The sequence below is a fragment of the Mustela erminea genome, chromosome 8, assembly GCF_009829155.1.
Source record: "Mustela erminea isolate mMusErm1 chromosome 8, mMusErm1.Pri, whole genome shotgun sequence".
Lineage (NCBI taxonomy): Eukaryota > Metazoa > Chordata > Mammalia > Carnivora > Mustelidae > Mustela > Mustela erminea.
Window position 1 is genome coordinate 60,957,191 of NC_045621.1, and position 20,716 is coordinate 60,977,906.

At 35.8% G+C, this 20,716-nt stretch overlaps 1 protein-coding gene across 9 annotated transcripts in view; it reads right to left on the reverse strand.

Moving 5' to 3' along the window:
* Window positions 1-20,716, reverse strand: part of COBLL1 (cordon-bleu WH2 repeat protein like 1) — a 171,702-nt gene that overhangs the window by 44,902 nt on the left and 106,084 nt on the right. For all 9 annotated transcript variants that reach the window (XM_032355778.1, XM_032355777.1, XM_032355776.1 and 6 more), the window contains 3 exons: window positions 17,944-18,132; window positions 2,870-3,071; window positions 745-973 (listed from right to left, as the gene is read on the reverse strand). In XM_032355778.1, the coding sequence (XP_032211669.1) occupies window positions 745-973; window positions 2,870-3,071; window positions 17,944-18,132 (620 nt within the window). The remainder of the gene's footprint in view (window positions 1-744; window positions 974-2,869; window positions 3,072-17,943; window positions 18,133-20,716) is intronic.

The window sequence follows — 20,716 nt, forward strand, 5'->3', positions numbered from 1 at the left end:
TCCACAATTTCAGGATAAAGTTTGAAGTGCTCAGTGCACAGAGGATATAGGGAGAATTAATCCTTCACTAAACTTTTGTTTCTAATAAAACAAACAAACCAAAAAACCCATCACTTTAGCAAGTACAGAGAAGCCGAGCTGAACAAACAAGCTTGCAGTTGTCTACTAGCATAGAAACAAACACTATCTAAGATCTCCAAATTCAAATACATTCTATTAGTTCTATAGATTAATACCACAAGCTGTTTTTCTTTTTTAAATTTTGGAATCAGATTTATTTTACAAGCTAGTTGATTTTGGGTGAACCTAGACAAATATGTGTCAAGAAACTTATAACTCTGAATGATAATTAAGACTCAGACAAAACCATGGTCAGTCTACAGTAATTCACATTTGATTAAAACAACAATGAATTTAAATGGAAGTCTTTATTTTCTGTTTAAATCTTACAGCCACAAAGAGTTAAGTTAAATCCTACCCCAAAAAATATTCGTAGATTGATGGAAAAGTATAAAATGTGAATGACAACTAAGAAAGACAAGTTTTTATTCTAATTTCAAAAACTGAAATCAAGTTGAATTTTATTACATTTCATTTTCTCTTATTCTCAATGACACATATTGACTTCTATTGATAGGATCCATTCACTCGCCATTATGAACTTCAGAAACCCTATACATAAACACGATACATGCACTTATTTGCACATCCTGTGAAATGAATAAAACAAAAAGTCTTACTTACCTCTGCTGACATCCATGGCATATAATTCCCTTAGTCCCAGGTCATTAAGAGATTGTGTCAAATCAAGGGGCTCCTGAGATTGATAATCTTTCAACAATAGCGTATGCAGTGGATCAAACTCACATTTGCTGCATATAATGGGGACAAGTTCTTGCAGTGGTGCATGAGGGCTAACTCTCACTATTGTCTTCTGTGTTTTCTTAAAATTGATCACTACTCTCACAGTTTTCTGAAACACAGATTAAAGCCATAGTTATTACCATAATTTATTTACCAAAACTTTCTACAATGACATTTACAATAAGAGATGATCTACAAAATACAGTCATACAATAAACAGTATTTTTCTATTTTGGTATAAAATTATTATTTTTCTTTCCTAAAGCATATTCTTAGAAATAATTTAAGTAATCTAGATTAAATCCATAATCCCTGTAAAGCATTAGATCTGAAATCTAAAAGGAAACAAAAAAGCCTCATATCTGATACTATGAATATTTTTATTTGTTCCTTAAAATATTTATTACAAAAGATTATTATAAAATGAGCAGTGTCCATAATAATACAGAGATATACATGTTCTATTTTGTATTTTAGTTGAGGAATATTTATCTAATGGTTTGTCTGTTGTCTCAATGAAAAAAGGAATATTTTGGTTAAAATATAAAATTTTTCTGCTTCTCTCTATTAAATGGAAGATAAATGATATATCCCACATAAAAAACTTAGCATAGTATCTGGCACATAGTAAACTATTAACAAATAAACATTAGCTATTGTGATTACCTATTGTCTCTATTATTTGACAATAGAGACATATATTTGACAATAGAGAATTCTTTGGCTCATTTTAATATATTAGTAAAGACTATTAAGATATTCCTGATTCAGATACCTAGTACTAATTAGAATTATTAAGAAAATTTTAAACATATCATTTAATGTAATTAAATTAACTCATATACAAAGTGGAACTTAGAAACATGTTACCAAGCTAAGTGAAAACTACAGTTTGCAGATCTTTAAAGTTTAACATGTATTAAATTAAAACACCAAGTATAATTCCATGCTGTAAAATAAATACTATTTCCACCTAGATACATAACATATGTATCTAGATTGGTAATAGCTCAATATCCTAATTAATTCTTAATATCAGTATTTTGTAGAACACAAATGTGTTCCACACAGTTAAAAACTCTTAACTTTTTTATAAAAAGTTGCATAACAATATGAAGAAAATATGAGAATATATATATTCTCAAGTCATATGTAAATAAATTATTAATTTAATTTATTGGCCTTCCTATATTTCCTGAAGTTAAAAAAGTTGACATTCCTAATGAAAAAATATTTCTTGAAACCCACAAAATTCTACCTCTATAGCTTATAGAAACAGAACCATTTTATAAATAAAAAATTGCTATTAGAACGATGGTTAAAAATTTTTGAGAAAAAAAATTTTTGCTTAAAATTCATATATTTACAGAAAACTGAGTCATTATATAGCTTGAATTAACAACTTGGAATAAAACCAGCACTTTACTGAGTACAGAGAAGCCAAAAAATATTTTAATAAATTCTTAAATAAATTTTCATTGAAAGATTATAAAACTTTCCTGTAAATATAAAATACTTTTTGAAGTGCCTAAGTGGCTCAGTCGGTTAAGTGTATGATTCTTGATTCTGGCTAGGTCATAACTCAGGATCGTAAGATCGAGCGAGCCCCACACAGGGCTCTGTGTTAGTGGAAAGTCTGCTTCTTTCCCTCTACCTCTTCCCCTGCCCCAACTTGTGCACTCATGCTCTCTCTCTCCCTAATAAATAAATAAATCTTGGTTTAAAAAAAAAATTATAATTGTCAGATTCTGATATGGTCCTATAGATCACTTTAGAGTGTCTAAAATCAAAAGTATTCCCAAAATTCTAGTTAACCCAAAAATTAATAACTAAATGAATCCTAAACAATGAGACCAAGGCAAACAAGACAGCCATGTTCACAACAAATTTAACCAGGAAAGTCCATTTTTATTTCATTTGAAATAAATATGAGCTGCAGGTTATAACTGAAAAATCAATTCAGTATTTTTGCCAGAAGACATCAAAATGCTAGTGACATTCATACCTCTGGTATTATAGGCGTAGGTTTTTTCTTATCCAAAATTTTTGGTTTTAAAATGACTTTCTCCACCTCCAACATTCCTATTGGTGTGTTTGGCTTAAATTTAATGGGATTATTTTCAGCTGACTGCAGATCAATTGTGTAACTGGATGGATTTAAGTGATACTGTGCACAGAGGAATATCAACAAGTCCATCATAGGTTTGCTGTAAAACAAAAGTAATATAAAGTCCATAAAACAATTTCATTAAGAGTTAAAGTTACTGTTCCTAGCATTTTTCTTAAGGCCTTTTTGTTTTCAGCAGATAAAACAAGACTATAAAATAGTATGTGTGAAAGCAACTTAAAAATCTAGCTACAAGATCATTTTTTTTTTCCCCCACTGCAAAAGGAGATACATATGGTAGCCTGGGCCCTGGACTACAAGTGTCTCCCTAACTACAAGATTTTTAAGTGGACAAATTGTAATACATAAAAAGTCCTGATTGGTACTCAAGACAACTTGGATCTTAATGTTAGTTTAATAATTATATTTTTTATCTGCCAAGTTGTCATCTTATTATTATAAATTTTAAGAGAAGTCCTTCCCTTACCCAAGAGCAATTAGTTCAGCAAATGCTCTCCTTTATAATATTTTGAATACCAGCAGTCTTTGGCTTATAAACTGGTTATATTTCAAAGATCGCATAAAAATGAAGCATTAACAACCGGCACCCCCTTGGGGCACCTGGCTGCCTCAGTTGGTAGAGCATGTGACTCTTGATCTGTGTCATGAGATCAAGCACTGCTTTGCGTGGGGGGGAGGGGGAACGAATGAATGAACAAACTACCACCATTCTTTGAGCTTTAGAAAGTACAGTGAATATCTATAGGAGGAAGCCCACAAAAGTATAGTATAGATTTCTTAATTCATTTGAATGACATTTAATATTTTCTACAGCCCAGGAGACACAATATAAGTGATATGCCCTCATAGATCTACACAAGTAGATGGACTAGGCCAAGTGTCATCAAACTACAATTTGCAGGTCAAAGTGGGCCCATGGCCTATTTTTTATAAATAAAGATTTATTGGAATACAACCATGCTCATTTGTTTCCATAATATCTAGGGCTGCTTCTGTGTTAAAATGGCAGATTTGAGTAGATGTGATGGAAACTGAATGGTCCACAAAGCCTAACTTATTTACTGTCTGGTTCTTGACAGTAAAACATTATGGGCACTTGTGCTGTAACAACTAAAAAGTAACCAAGTAAATGTATAATCTCAGCTCATGATTAAGTGTTAAATTTCATTCACATCCACAAAAGAACAATATGGTCTCCGAGTCCTTCTTAATTGTCAGCCCTTAAGTAAAGAACACTAAAAAATCTTTTGTAGTCTGTGCTTTCCTCAAATGTCTGGTGATCTTAAGCTGTTAGTTCATATTTAAGAGTGAGGCACTAAAACACTCTGTAAAAGTCCCATTTTCATGAATGAAGGTATAAGTTGATGGGCTTCATTTGATGGCAATCAAGTATTTTTCCATGGGGAAATATAAATGTTGGTAAAAAAATTCTCCAGTTTCTTGACTACATAATATGAACCTAGCTCCTGGCTTTCAGGAACTTGACAGGGAAATGAGGCTAGGAATCATCACTGAGTCTGACATTTTTAATTTAGTCCATTTGTTTTCATATGCACCTCATCCTGGCTCTCTTAAGGGGAGTTCCCTCATCTGTAGCCTGTTTGGTTCAACTTTTCTACAGAAGCAGTCTCCTCCTGGAAGAGGGTTAGCTGTCTGACATTGTGTGGTCTTGGGATTAAACAACACCTTATATGGATTCTCACACCAAGCCCTGTGTTCACCCACCTACCTCACCCTCACCTTCTGTGACTTATTGCCCATCCCTTCACATCTCTTCTCCTCTCCCACCTACAAGTAGCACCCCATTATACATATATCAAGAAAAATAATAAAAACCTAAGCCCCTCAGTAAAATATATATATATATATATATATATATATATATATGTTTCAGTCCTCAAAATAAGTTTCCTATGCCTTTATTAGATGTTCCCAAAATAATAACTTAGGAGTTTTATATCTTCTGGAGCCACTTGGTACGCTTATACATAAATTTGTTTATGATCACCCAAATGTTGACACTGAGTAGTAGATATTAAATTTCATCCACAGGAAGATTAGCATAATGGTCTTATTCAAGTTAGTTTTCTGGTAACGTAATACTCTATGAGAGCAATTTGATGCTACATAAAAATTCTTGACTTGGACATGGTACCTCCTTTCTCTGATAGTAAATAAAGTATAAAGGGATTAGGTAATGTCTAGGTAAATACAATGTAATTATAAATACACTAAAGCTGGAAGAGGAGAGAACTTTCACTGACAACCAAAATGGAGAGTTGTCTACTACTGTCTATGAATAAACAGTGTTATGTTCAGATTGGATTTCTCTCTCCACATATAAATGTGCCAAGTAATAAATGTAAAAACACTAAAGCTTATACTTTAAACATTTTACCTCTTAAATGTGCATTCTGTAGAATCTCTGTCAGAAATACACAAAAGTTAACAAAATAGAAAGTTACTAATGCTACCATTTTTATCCCCCATGTACAAAAATATAAACATTTAAGGAGAAAGATATTTTCCATTTTTAAAAGGTAAGCATTTAACACTCTATACACACTTATTTAACCTTTTTGATATGCATTAATGAGTATTGTTTTTTATCTGTGACATTAGTTTTCTAATTTTTTTAAAAAAGATTTTATTTATTTATTTGACAGAGATCACAAGTAGGCAGAGATAGAAGAAGAAGAAGAAGCTCCCCGCTGAGCAGAGAGCCCGATGCGGGGCTCGATCCCAGGACCCTGAGATCATGACCTGAGCCAAAGGCAGAGGCTTTAACACACTGAGCTACCCAGGCACCCCTTGTTTTCTAATTTAATAAAAGAAGTGCATAATGGGCCAAAAATATTACAATAATGGCCTATTCCCTCAGTCAATTTGGTCATCTATAATCTTTGCACAAGGAATCAGACTTCATGGCAAAAAGGTTGCAGGCTGACTGGACCTACATCATGCCTTTTGAATTCAACACTGCCTAAATATTTTCTTATAAAAACATCTCTTTAAAAGTCAACTAAAGGGGCACCTGGGTGGCTCAGTCAGTTAAGTGTCTGCTTAAGGCTCAGGTCATGATCCTGGAGTCCTGGCACCAAGCCCCACATGGCACTCCCTGCTCAGCATAAAGTCTGCTTCTCCTTCTCCCCCTGCCTCTCCTCCTGCTCATGTGTGCTCTTTCTCTCTCTCTCTCTCTCAAAACAAATAAATATCTTTAAAAAATAAAAAATAAAAATCATAGAACTTTCTTATGACTTTATTCTTTCATTCAATAATTCTGCTTAATTCTTTGCTCAATAATTCCAGAATTCCAATTTTGTCTTGAAAATATTCCTATTTCCAGACAGACAAATGCAACAGGCCAGAAAGTTCTATAACAGACACAAATGCAGATGAGAATTTAATACTGCATATGATAATGGTATTTCAAATTTCTGGGGAAAAATCTGAGTCTTCAGCAAATGGTATGGAAGACTGACTCGGCATCTGACAAATAAAACTTATATCTCCATCTTAAGCCTTACACTAAAGTAAATGCCAAGTAGACCACATATATAAATATGGGGATATGACTCGGGGTGGGGGGAGCAGAATAGAAATCCATCTCTATGTAGTTTATTATGTTCTAGAGCAGTGCTGTCCAACTGGAAATTTTCCATATTTGATACAGTGGCCACTTACCACATGTGGCTATTAGGCACTTGAAAAATACTAACATAGTGGACTAACAAACTACACATTTCATGTAAACTCAATTTAAATAACCAGAGGTAGTGAGTATTGGCCAGAGGAATTCTGGTACATTGGTTCTTAAAGTGTGACTCATGGACAACAACATCGGAATCTCTAGGACCTTCTTGAAATACAAATTCTCAAGCCCCAGTTCAGATCACTGATTCAGAAACTCTGGGAGTGGGGCCCAGCAATATGTGCTTTGACCAGCACTCCAGCCAAGTCTTACGCACATGCTACAGCTTCCCAACCTGCGATCAAAAGAGGGTAAAGAAACAAGTAAAATATATAGTACGTCAGATATGAAAAATGTTGTGATGAAAAATAAGATAACAAGGAAGGTTAGGAACTGTTCTAAGTGGGGGGGAAAAAAAAAAAAAGACACTAGAACAAGAGACCTGAATGGAATGAGTTTCAAGGACCTGAGGCAGTTACAAGGACTTACAAGTTACAAAGGACCTGAGGCAGTCGTGGGCTCTACATGTTCAAGAAAAAAACGGAAAACGGAAAGCAGACTGCTGGGGGAAAGTGGTAGACTGAAACCAAAACGGCTTGGGATTTTACCAAGTGAGAGAGAAAACAGGTGGAGTTCTGAGGAATGATGGGGTCTACTGTACATCTAAAAGGATTATATGCTGATTGTTTTCATTTTTTACTTTGACTTGAAAAAAAGTCATGTTTTATTTTTAAAGTAAAACTAAAAAGCAAATGTAAATAATAGGGGTGATACATGATTTAAGAAGCCACTATCCTACATGAAAAAATGCTCAACATGACTCGGCATCAGGGAAATATAAATCACAACCACAGTGAGATATCACGTCACACCAGTTCGAATTACCAAGTCAGAAAATGACAGATATTGGCAAGGATGCAGAGAAAGGGGAAGCCTCGGATACTGTTGGTGGGAATGCAAGGTGGTGCAGTCACTCTGGAAAACAGTGTGAAGGTTCCTCAAAAAGTTGAAAATAGAGCTGCCCTTTGACCCAGCAATCGCACTACTGGGTTTTTACCCTAAAGATACAAATGTAGTGATCCGAAGGGGCATGTGCACCCGAATGTTTATAGCAGCAATGTCCACAATAGCCAAACTATGGAAAGAGCCCAGACGTCCATCAACAGATGAATGGATAAAGATGTGGTAAAAATATACACAAGGGAATATTACACAGCCCTCCTAAAATAAAATCATGCCATTTGCAACAACACAAATGGAACTAGAGGGAATTAGGCTAAGCCTAAAAAGTCAATCAGAGAAAGACAATTATCATATGATCTCACTCATATGTGGAATTTAAAAAACAAAACAGAGGATCAGAGGATAAGATAGGAAAAAATAAGACAAGATGAAATTGGAGAGGGAGACAAATCATAAGAAACTCTCAATCATAGAAAACAAACAGGATTGCTGGAGTGGAGGAAATAAAGGGATGGGGGTCACTGGGTGATGGACATTAAGGAGAGCATGTAATGTAGTAAGCAGTGCGTGTTACATAGGAGAGGAATCACAGACCTGTACCTCTGAAACCAATAATACATGTTATTTTTTTAAAAGCCACTGTGTTATTTATTCATTCATTCATTTATTTATTTTGTGTGTGTGTGTGTCTTAAAAGGTAATTTTCTTTTGTTGCTGTTATTGTATCCAGAACAGTTTGGGGGAAAAGTTACAAAGGTATTGCAAAAATTTAGGGGGAGATAAGGACTTAGTCAGATTTCAAATTATTTCATTAAGTGCTGATACAATTAAAGCCAATGCCAGAAGAAAAGAGTGAGAAGACATGAGAAACAGAAAGAGGAGCTAAGCAGTAGGAAGAGGCCAGGACGACTGAACACCAGAGTGTGGGAGGGCTGCTAAAAGGACCCAACAGGAGGCGTAAAGTACTGAGTTAAATGATTTGCTATGTGATGCACTTACTCACCTTTTCCTGGTGACCCACAGACCATCACTAAGGTCTGGTCTTAGCTTCAGGGCGAGGTGTTAAATCAAGAAAAGAAAGGAAATTTCAGGGGTGCCTGGGTGGCTCAGTGGGTTAAGCCTCTGCTTTCAGCTCAGGTCATGGTCCTAGGATCGAGCCCAGCATCAGGCCCTCTGCTCAGTGGGGCACCTGCTTCCACTCCCCCGCCCCCCTCCTGCCTGCCTCTCTGCCTGCTTGTGGTCTCTATCAAATAAATAAATAAATAGTCATTTTTTTAAAAAAAAAAAAAAAAAGGAAATTTCAAAAGGAAGAGACTAAAAAGTAAGAATCCAAAAATAAGACATAAAGTCAGAGCCAGGACTTCAGTTTGGCTCAGTTAAATGCCTGCCTTCGGTTCATGTCATGATCCCAGGATCCTGGGACAGGGCCCCTCATTGGGCTCTTTGCTCAGGGGGAGTCCCTCTCTCTCTGCCTGTTGCTCCCCCTGCTTGTGCTGTCAAATAAATAAATAAAATCTTTAAAAACAAAACAAAACAAAAAACAACAACAAAAAGGTCAGAGCCAGAGGAGGTTCTAAGAACATTAACCTTCAGGAATTTTCAATAATAATATAATTTAATAAAGGGGAGTGAACTTTCCACAAGATCTAGAACAGGGGTTAAGGCCAATCTCATCTAGACCTGAGGGAACAGAGTGGCCACAAGATGTTACCTGAGTTACATTTATACCTGGATATGAACTCTCTTCTTACAGGACCAGCTCTTAGCAGTGTTTATTCCCAGGACCTGATACAATGTCTGTACTAGTGAGGTCAGTATCACTGAATGAGGATATTATAGAAACCAGTGATTATTTCTCTCTTAATCTGGTATCTTAAACACACAGCAGACAATATATAACAGTGTATGTATGTATACACACACACACACACACACACACACACACACACATAACACAATATATATGAGTTATCTGCATGGTATTGGATGTATGAAAAAGCAAAGTCACTGAAAAGAGATTCATATGCTTTAAAATACACACATAGGCATGAAAGCTATTTTTTCTTAATTTACAAACTGAACTAGTAGCCTTGTATCTAAAGTCAAGACATCTTTACAGATGTGAGATGTAAGCATTAAGTTGGGTTAGACCTTTTCCAAAAATAACCTCAGACCAGTTCAAATGCTTCAAATAGTTCATTAAAGCCTCAGAATTTGGCACTAGAAGCACAGAAGAGAGGATCCTGACCTAGCTGATTTTGAGAGTGGGAATTACTGTCTTAACTCTCTCATGACGGAGCCTTAGCACTATAAAAGCAGGACATAAACTTTAAGCAGGTTCCACATGCAATGGGGTTGCTTTGGGGATTTGCAAGTCACAAACTGCACAACAGAAAACAAAATCTTCTCTTGCGTATAGTTGAGAATTTTCCCCCCTGGAAGCCAAATTACTTCCAGCAAAAACAACAATTCTGTTGTGAGAAGAACTATCCCAAGTTGATGTACCAAACAGCAATTAGCTAACATGTTCTACCCCAGAATCACCCCAGGAAGGATGCTTATGTTCCTGCTTGCTAAAGTGGAAGCACATGCCAACAGGCCACCCAAAACTTGAGCCAAATTATTAAAAGTAGGAAAGGATTGGTTGAATTTGGTCATCACTTCCTCAATCAAATAAGAAATAGTATTTTCCTCCTCCATATAACCCCCTCACTTTGAACTATAGTTTATTCTGTTATTTAAGAGACTACTGTGCATTACTATTTTCAGATTTCTCTTGCAAAATAATTTCCTGGAGGGCATATATATTTTTTAAGACCCTCTAAAATCTCTTTTCTCCTCTTTGAAATGGAGAAATCCCTATGAAATTTCCTACTCCCTTTAGAAGTAAATGACAATCACTCATATGAATTTCGTATCTATTACCTCATTTGAGCTCACAACCACCACAAAAGCTACTCCCATTTCATGAATTTTAAAAAACTGAGCTTAGAGAAGTTACATGACCAGATAATGAAGAATATATACACAATTAAGGTGCAGTCACAATTAGAATTTCCCGAGTCCTGACAGAGTTACATTTTAGCCCAATAATACCCTAAGTCAGGATTCAGGAGGGATATATGGTTTGTAAGAGGCTAACTGCTATCTGCTGCAGTTTTCCTTCAAAGAATGATGACATCACTAAGTAACCCGCTAACTCCTAGGGTGACTCTTTCTGCATTCATGACACCTATTAGGGGTAAACTTGTCCTAGATGTGTTACCTGCTAGATAAGACCTCCATTTTTGTATTTCTAAAGATCCAACTGGGTATCAAAAATGAAGGTCATGGTTCACTAAAGAGCTCACAGATCAGCAAGAAGTCCAATAACTGTCTCATTGAATTTCCAACCCTTGGAAGTGTTTAAACAAAGCCACTTACCAATAGGGTGGCTATGTAATTTATCATCCAATCTGGGACATCTGAGAGGAGGGTACTATCAGTAAATAATCTGGGAAAACAGGTATAAACAAGGACTGTCACAGGAAAATGAGGATGCATGATGATAAGGACTTATTATGAATAGATAGATTTCAAGTATCCGATAGGAGCTGAATTCTATGAATAAGATTCTTCCTTATTATGACTCTTTAAATCTGTCTTAGTATCCAGTAAAGCATTATACCATTTTCACTGGATCCTCAAAACTGAGTTGAGTTGAATTAGTTCTCGCTGCCCCTTCCAAATGTATACCAACAACCCAATCAGACTTACCAGTGATAGTGTGGGAAGTTTTAGAACACTGCCTGCAGGGCTGACATTTGTCCTACGCTAACCAACCTAGTTCAGTAGTGAGTTCACGAATGAACTAATGTTCTCTAACTATTCTTATGTGCATGAAATGAAGGGGATCAGATACATAAAACAAATAAACCTAATCTCAAAATTCAGAATGCTTACTGAATGATGCTATAGGAAACACTTTGAAGAAAGTAACAGTTTTAAGATTTGAAGACAATAATATACATCCGTACTAAACAGACAAAATACATATTTCTAAAAGTAAAAAAAAAAATTGAAGTTCACCACTTTAGGCTAAATCTACTTGGTCATGTATCTTGGATGTTACACTCACAGCTAGTCATAAATAATTACCTTCACAAGAACTGTGATTTAATAACATACCTATTAAACACACATACACATCCCTTATTAAAAAAAAGTACTATAAATATATCCCGCAGCAATTGGGACAATTCAAATATAGACAAAGGATAAGATAAATTGTACTGGCACAAAAGTTAGAAATCATTAACTGAAAAAGGGACAGGTTAACAAGATGGCATGTGCAACATGATAGCGGTTAAAAAGAAAAGTGCCTATATAGGTATATGTGTACACATACATTTGTGTGTGTCTGCGCATGTATGTATGAATGAAAGGTTATATACCATAAAGTTAATAGTTGTAATCTGCCTGTTTAAAAATGACATCGTATTTTAATTATTTTTTAGCTTATCCGCATTTTCCTACTTACATAGTGTCCAAGTGTTGCATTTGTAATTATAAAAAATTAAAAAGAAAATTAACAAGGATCATTGTTATAAGGCAGGGAGGCCAGGAAAGGAGAAAAGGGTAGTCCACCTAAAAATGACACTCAGAGGACATTTGTGAGTATTCTGTCACATTTTCCCACCAACCAGGAGTTCAATCAGCCTGCAGAGGCTTATGTGCTCCCTGGCTCAGGGGTGTGGAAGGCAGTACTGGAGCCCAGTTAACAGGATTCTTCAGTCTCTCCAATAAAAACTCAAGCAGCTCTGGTATACTGAAATACTTTAGCAGTTACAATTCCAACTGTTATTTTGAGCAGTTACAACTGACTCAGTACCTAAACCAAAATTTAAGAATTCTTAGGAAGTTCAACATGATTTGTGCCATGGAATGGATTTTTAACAGTGTGTTCTTCAACTCTATTCACCTATTATATAATGTATTTACTACACATGTGTCATTATTTGACACTTTTCAATAAATGTAAGTATGTTATGAAATTGTGAAACTCCTCTGGGATCCATACGGTTGTATTACAGATTTTTTTTTTTTTTTAAACGAAACTGACCCACACTGATCTAATATTGTCATTTTTCATAGTCTACTTTTTCCAACAGGTGGCACTGTAATCCATGTAAACCATTTCTGAGCTAGTTCTCTGACCCACCCAGTGCCAGTCAAAACTGGGCTTACTCTCAACTCTGCTATAAACCGGTGCTGTTAGACAGGTAAATCCAGGTCACAAATCATAAGTAATGAGTCTCTGGATAATTTTACAGGCAAAGGCCAGAAAGGTGAGATGACTTGCCTCAGGTCACACAGCAAGTTCCAGAATCAACCACAGGGCCCAGGATGTCTAACTTCAAGTTCTGTGCTTTCTTTATTTGTATTTTCATTCTCAGATTTGCTCAAATCAAAACAAATTTCTACTTAGGGTAGGAGCATAAAAGAAAAATCTATCTTTGTTTTTTATAAATGGTGTTGATTCCATTCCTTCCTTTTGTGGGAGAGTACTAGTGTAGCCATACAATGCTCTTTCCACAGGCTAAAAAAAGGGGGATTAATGTCAATCTTTTGCCAAATCTCCCAAATGAGAACTACTTTTAAAGTATCCCAAAGAGAGGTGCCTGGGTGGCTCAGTCATTGGGCATCTACCTTCAGCTCAGGTCATGATCCCAGGGTCCTAGGATCAAGCCCTACATCAGGTTCCCTGCTTGGCAGGAAGCTTGCTTCTCCCTCTCCCTCTCCCCCTCCCTCTGCTTGTGTTCTCTGTCTAGCTGTGTCTCTCTCTGTCAAATAAATAAAATCTTAAAAAAAAAGAAAAGAATCCTTTCAAAATAAATAAATAAATACATACATACATACATAAATACATAAATAAAGTATCCCAAAGAAAACAGAGGAAAAAGGAACACTTATTTCATGAGGAATAATTACATACTGGGCAGACACCTCATGATAAGGTAAGGATCTAGGGTGATAGGCAAACATACCCACATATTTGCTTATTCTCTGTAGTGTTCGGCTCATAAGCTCATTATCATTAAAAATTAACTTTCCCAAGTACTTTGAGACACCACTACTTACGCTGTTGCATACTGCAGCACCTTCTGAGGAGGGCAGCCCCTTGGTACCTTATCTCTAACAGCAGTGTCCTTTAATGCTTACTTTAAGTAAGGCACAGAGCAGCTCTGCCTGGTGAAAAAGGTTGGCCCACGCACACACACACACAGAGATATGTTTATGTGTGTATATATGCATATATGTACACATACAAATATATACATATACACACATAATATACATATTTATACACACACACACTACATACATACAGACACAAAGACACGCACTATGGTAAACATTTTAATTCCATCTCCCTTCAATCCAATCATCCATGACAAGAATACAGAAATGCCCAAGGGTTTGCGGGCTGGCACCGTAGCTACCCTCAACAGTAAGCCAGGATTACAAAAAGGCAAGATGGCAGACTAGAGTGACTTCTGGTCCTTAAAGATGCATTATCATTAAACTCTAGTACCAAAAGACTGGTAAAGAGAGTAAGGTTATTGACCTAAATCAGAAGTTTTTACTTGCCCCCTGAGCATAAAGTCTATAACCACTTCTGATCTTATTGTGTTCCCTAATCTGAATAAGCTCTTTGGTGAAAATCAATGTACAAATAAGGGCATTCTTCTGTAGATAATGCTATGCGTTCACATTCCTGCAAACGGAACATTCTAAGCATATCTCTGCGTAAGTTGTATAAGAAGACAGAGAGAAACTTGAAAAATATTCCCCAAGAAGACATTTGGGTGGGGGGCGCTCCTGGGTGGCCCAGTGGGTTCAGCTTCTGCCTTCAGCTCAGGTCATGATCTCAGGGTCCTGGATCAAGCCTCGCATCAGGCTCTCTGCTCAGCAGGGAGCCTGCCTCCCCCTTTCTCTTCGCCTGCCTCTCTGCCTACTTGTGCTATCTCTCTCTCTCTCTCTGTGTCAAATAAATAAATGAATGATCTTTAAAAAAAAAAAAAAGACATTTTGGGGGGGAATATATATATATTTATATAGAGATACATATCTGAACTTAAATGAAGCATTTAAGTTTTCTTAATATTCTAGTCTAATACTAATATTATTTTTCAAAGGAAATGCATATAAATAATACTATCAAAATAAATATCATACACAAGGAATATTTAGACAAATTAAAAAAAGATGGCCCAAAAAAATTCTATTAAGGACTGTTCATAGTGGCAATATGGAACTCTGAAATATCTAACAGAACATTATATAGAAACTTATTTAAAATTACTCTTCCTTAATCTCCCACCCAATTCTTCTACTACTTTGCTGAAACTTTCCCTATTCCATTCATAGTAACAAGTTTAAGTTATCCATGTCACGGGTCTTCACTTTAGGTAGCTAAAATTTGTATTTTGCGCAGTTTGTTGATACAGCTAAACAGTGTTTCATTTTTTAACCATGGGCCAATGGTAGCTCCAACATTCAAGATACTCCAAATTATACTTATTTTTTTTTAAAGGTTTTACTTACTTATTTGAGAGAGACAGAGAGAGCAAGAGAGAGAGAGAGAGAGAGAGAGTATGAGCAGGAGGATGGGCAGAGGGAGAGGGAGAATCAGTTCTCCCCACTGAGCAGGGAGTAGGAAACAGGGGTCAATCCCAGGATACTGGGATCATGACCCGAGCCAAAGGCAGATGCTTAACTGACTGAGCCACCCAGGACCTCCACTCCAAATTACACTCTTAATATATCCCAAATTGCAGCCTAAAATATCTATAACCACTCCTAACAACCACTTTTAATCATAAACACTTAATATTAAAAAATGAGTCAGTGCATCTACATATGATACATATATATCATTCCTGAATGATAAAACTATTGAGAACAAGTCCCTGAACCAAACCCCCTAGTGAAAACACTGATAGGAAACAAATTCTGCTCCCAGGAAAATTTTTCAGGCTTAAACAAATTTTATCATGTAATCTCTCCGATATGAGGAATTTGAGAGGTAAGGTGAGGCGTTGTGGCACAAAGGGAAGGAAAAAATGAAACAAGATGGGACTGGGAAGGGAGACAAACCAGAAGAGACTCTTCATCTCAGGAAATAAACTGAGGATTGCTGGGGGGTGGGAGGGAGGGATGGGGTGGCTGGATGATAGATATTGGGGAGGGTATGTGCTATGGTAAGTGCTGTGAAGTGTGTAAGACTCATGATTCATAGGTCTCTACCCCTGAAGCAAATAATATGTATGTTAATTAAAAATAAACAAACAAAACAAACAAACCGACAAAAGCAATCAGAATTTGGGACATAACTTCTCTGGTCTCTACGTGGAGAAACTGTCTTTATTTAAAAGATCCTAGGACAAGAACCAGGGACTATCCAAGCAAACGTCTCTAAAACATACCATTTAAGTCGTTACCTCCATCTACATCTAAGAGATTAGGGAGACAATATTCATTTTAATGTATCTATTAAATGCCTGCCATATTCCAAGAAACTGTGCTTAGCACAATAAAATAATGAAGCCTGCATGGATCTTGTGGTTTAATCAAGAAGACAAGACATGCATATTAATTAGAGCATAGTACAATATATGGTAACTCAATGGTATAAAATGTCAGAGAGTTTGGAAGTTGGGGATAAAGTTCATGCTGGGAAGATTAGAGAGCTTTTATAAATAAAAGTGTCACTTGAGCTACTAACTTTCAAAACTGTGTGGAAGTGGAAAAGTAGACTCTCTAGAACCAGAGAGTCACATGGCTAAAGCCTGCGATATTCAAAGGCGAGGAGGGAAGGAAAACCCTACCTAAGAAGAAAGTCTGAGAAGTACTGGTGAGGAAACCATTGTTACCTCTCAGTATCAGTAAAGACCTAGGAAAAATACTAACTTTTTTTAAAAAAAAATGACTTCGACTTCAGGGAGAATAAGAGGAACTGCCTTTATTACCCCTCGACACATCCATTGCCATTATTATTTTTAAACCAAGGTAATAGGATTATTTCAATGACTGAAGATGATAGCCAGAGTTTCTAACTCCCAAGATGCCTTCCTTACCTACCAGAAGCACAACCCAGGTGATTACCTGCATTTGAGCTGGAAGCCCACCAAGGACAGACACACGTTTCTCAACCTCCCCAATACAATTCAACGTGTGATCTCCAAAACCACTCCCCATACAAAAATCAATGGCAAAATGCAACTTATTTAAATTTAATGAGAATTTAATACCCAATATTATGTATTGTTTGTTAATGCTAAACCTTTCTATGTTCACATATTTTCAATAATTTGTGAAGTGACACCTAAGCTTGATGGGAAGTCTTAAGATTAAGGTTATCTTGAATGAGTTTCTTCTAGATAAAACCACCCTGTAAGAATGCATTACCCAATACGTTGCTTATTCTTTTGTTCTACACACACTCCCTTTCTCTCTCTCCCCCCAAAGGTCAAATCAGCTTAGATTTCTAAAACGACTCCTGATAACAAACGGGCAGTTGAAGGTGAAAGGTAGAACAAGACCAAGCATACAACTCATGTAACTTTCCACTTCAAAATGAAATGGAAAATTACACTTGGCTTTAGTCCATTTTTCCAATTTTTATGCAGGTATTAAAAATATCACTCTCCTAAATCACATTTTCACTTCTTGCTAGGTTAAAGTTTAATTTTACATTTCTATTAAACTTATCCACATTTTTAATATATTAATGAAATCATTCAAAGAACTAAAAAATCCTACTAGTTTTATAGATACGTAAGAGAGTATGACATTTTAAGAGTACTTAGTAACTTTTGCAAAAGCAAATTCAGAGAAGCAGCTTTAAAAAGGAAGGAATAATTTGAAGACGAAGGGCAAGAATTTTCTTATAGGCCATTGGTTTGCTTTGTAAGTTGGACTAAACAAAATTAATATATATTAACCAACAACTGTTCCTCTGGGAAAGGTTTTTTTTTGTTTGTTTGTTTGTTTTAAAGAAAACTTATTAAATAAGTAGCAACAGAAAAAAAATCACTCTAAATTTCAAGAGTCACTTGACTGGGATTGTGGAATTCATAGCATTGATACTAAAATATTACTAGATAAAATTTATCACCTTTGGCATATTTAATTGATAACTGAGTGACGAATGAAGTATTTTGTCAAAGAAAAAAATCAAGAAGTATATATGCAACAGAGTATCAATGACCGAAGAAGAAAAGGAACTCCTGCTCTTTCATTTGCTGTGTCGTACCTGCCATGAACAGTAGTCGATTTGATAATATCCCCAGGTAGCACCACTGAGAGTTCCATGTCTTTATCTATTGTGTTTTCTTTCTGTTCCATGATGCAAGCAGAGGATTCTACAGTATCATCAACTGGAGAGGCATCGAGATATCTGGTCTCAGCTGGAGGAAGTGGTGCCTTGGCTTTTGGTTTTCTCCTTAAATAAAACAAAACACAGAAAATAAAATATTTCTATTTTTAAAGTAACTTTCTAATATGATCGAACTTAATAAAAATACAATGTGCGTGTATGTTTTTCACATCTAGTTAAAAAATGCACCAAAATGTTTACTGCTTATTAGAGATGTTGGAATTAAGGGATTTTTGTTTGCTTGTTTGTTTTTGCCCTCTTTAATTGGCATTTTCTTTTGCTTTCAACAATATGACTACATTATCTGGTAATAAAAACATGATAACAAATAACGTTGATACTCACCTCCATGAAGTTCAACTAATGTGTTTTAAATATAGTGAAGAAAAAGTGTAATACTTTTTTTGATGAGATAAATCATAAAAATCCTTACTACGTCAGGATGGAGGTCAGCATCTCATTTCCACACCTCCTAACAGCTCTTACCTATGTTCCTTTCATTCTGTTTCCAGTCTAGTGTGTTCTGCCTCTCTACCCAGACAACCCCTACCTACTCTTTGAGGTCTAGCTGAAACCACTCTCCCCTAACCCCTCAACATTCAGAGTCTCTCCCTATATAGCATATACAACAGATTCCATAAATTTAACGTTTTTACCATTTTTTTCCTGGGTACCAGTTTCATCTCTGTGCCTACATTTATAACTCCCTACAAAAGAGAAGCATGCCATACGTCCTGTTGCACTCAGCAATGAACAATGAACTGTGATTGGTTATTTGATGGAATATATTTCTGCTTCATTGAAAAAAAATCTATAAATAATGACTCTAATAAATGTTTCGGTGTCACAAGGGCAAACTCTTAACCTGTTTATAACAGAAATAGGTAGTAGACACCCTGAAAAATTTCACATGGGCCAATTCACTGACTTGATGGGTTGAAAAAGTAAAACAAAAATAAATATAAAGTAACTACTAGTAATGACATATACCTAAGCTTTGGAAAATGTTGCCTTTATGAAAAGCTAATTGCTTTTCGAAGAACAACTACTACTGCTTTCCAGAAAAATATAAACTTTAAATTCTCCCTCTCCCCATTTCCTACACAAAGTAAAAAACCAAACAAGATAAAAGAGTTTCTTTGTAAGTAAATATGTAACATCCACCCATTTGTCATTTGCAAAATTTAAGGTTTCATAAATCCAAGTACCTCTATGCATCTGATGGCACGGAAAGCAGAAACAAGCTTCCTATACTGTACATTAATTTTCTAAAATAATAGGCCTTTCATTTTTAAGATATAATCACACAAATATAATGCACTTGAGAAAATATTTCTTTTACACTAGTGACAAAAGTGAATTTTTAAAAGTGTTACGATTAATACACTTATAAAATATCTATACAAAGAAAATCTTTATCCAGTTTCAAAACATTTTTAATATGTAGAAATTAACTACTCATGTATTCAACATACAATTACCTAACAGACAATTATGTGGCAGATTCACCTAAACACTGGGGACGTAAAAATGGTAAGACCCAGTTCCTACCCCAAAAGAGTTCGAACTTCCAACGAACTGATAGATACATACAAAATGATGATAAAGTTTGATGTCTGCCCTAATGTAGGTACACAGTTGATACAGCTAAAGCTCATGGAAAAAGAAACTTTCTTAGGAACCCAGAAACGTATTACAGATGAGAAACATAAGTGGAGTTTAAGGGAATAAATAGAAACTCACAGGAAAAAAACAAGAAATAATTGATATTTCAGGCACAGGACATCATATGGAGACATGAAAGAAACTGCTACTTTACAGAATTGAACAATTTGGTAAAAATGCACAGAAAATTTAAAGGAGATGAGAAATCAGTGAATCAATTTTTTAAAAACATTGATAAATAAGAGAATTCATTAAAGCAGCTCGGTATATACATACACTAAAGTGAATGGCCTATATAAACAAAAGCAAAACTAGTCAGAAAGTATAATGGAAAAAAAAAACTTACTTTACAATAGCAACAAAAATGAACCTTAAAAATTGTTTTAATATGTATAAAAAATTGAAAGATCTGTATGAAGAAAATTTTAAACGCTAAATAGTCAGCTTGGATCTCTCCCTTCAAATCCAGATTTGTAAATCCAATGCCTGCTTGACATCTGGAGTCACATGATTAACTGCAATCTCCAGCTTAATTTAACTTCCGATTCCTCTCCCCAGCTCCTCCAAACCATACCCCTTTCTTTCCAAGTCTTCCCATCTCTGTAAATCATAATTCTTCCAGTTGCTTAAGCCAAAAAAGTCCCCTCACACACACAGTTGCCATCCAATCCATCGACAACTTCTGCCAGCTCTACATGATAGACCTGGCTTCCACCGACAGCCCCGTCTCCTGAACACCTCTCTGTTCAAGCTGCTAAGCAGTCTCCCAGCTCCCAGCATTGCCACTTTACATCCTCTTCTCAACACAGCTGCTGGAATGATCCTCTGAAATTGTTAAGTCAGATCACCACACTTCCTCTCATAGCCTCCGCTGACTTCTGACTTCACGGAGAGTAAGACCTAGAGTTTTGTCCTCTTAGCTCTGGTCTCTCCAATTTCCTTTCTACCTACGCTCATGACCCCCCACTACTGTGACTCTTGCCCT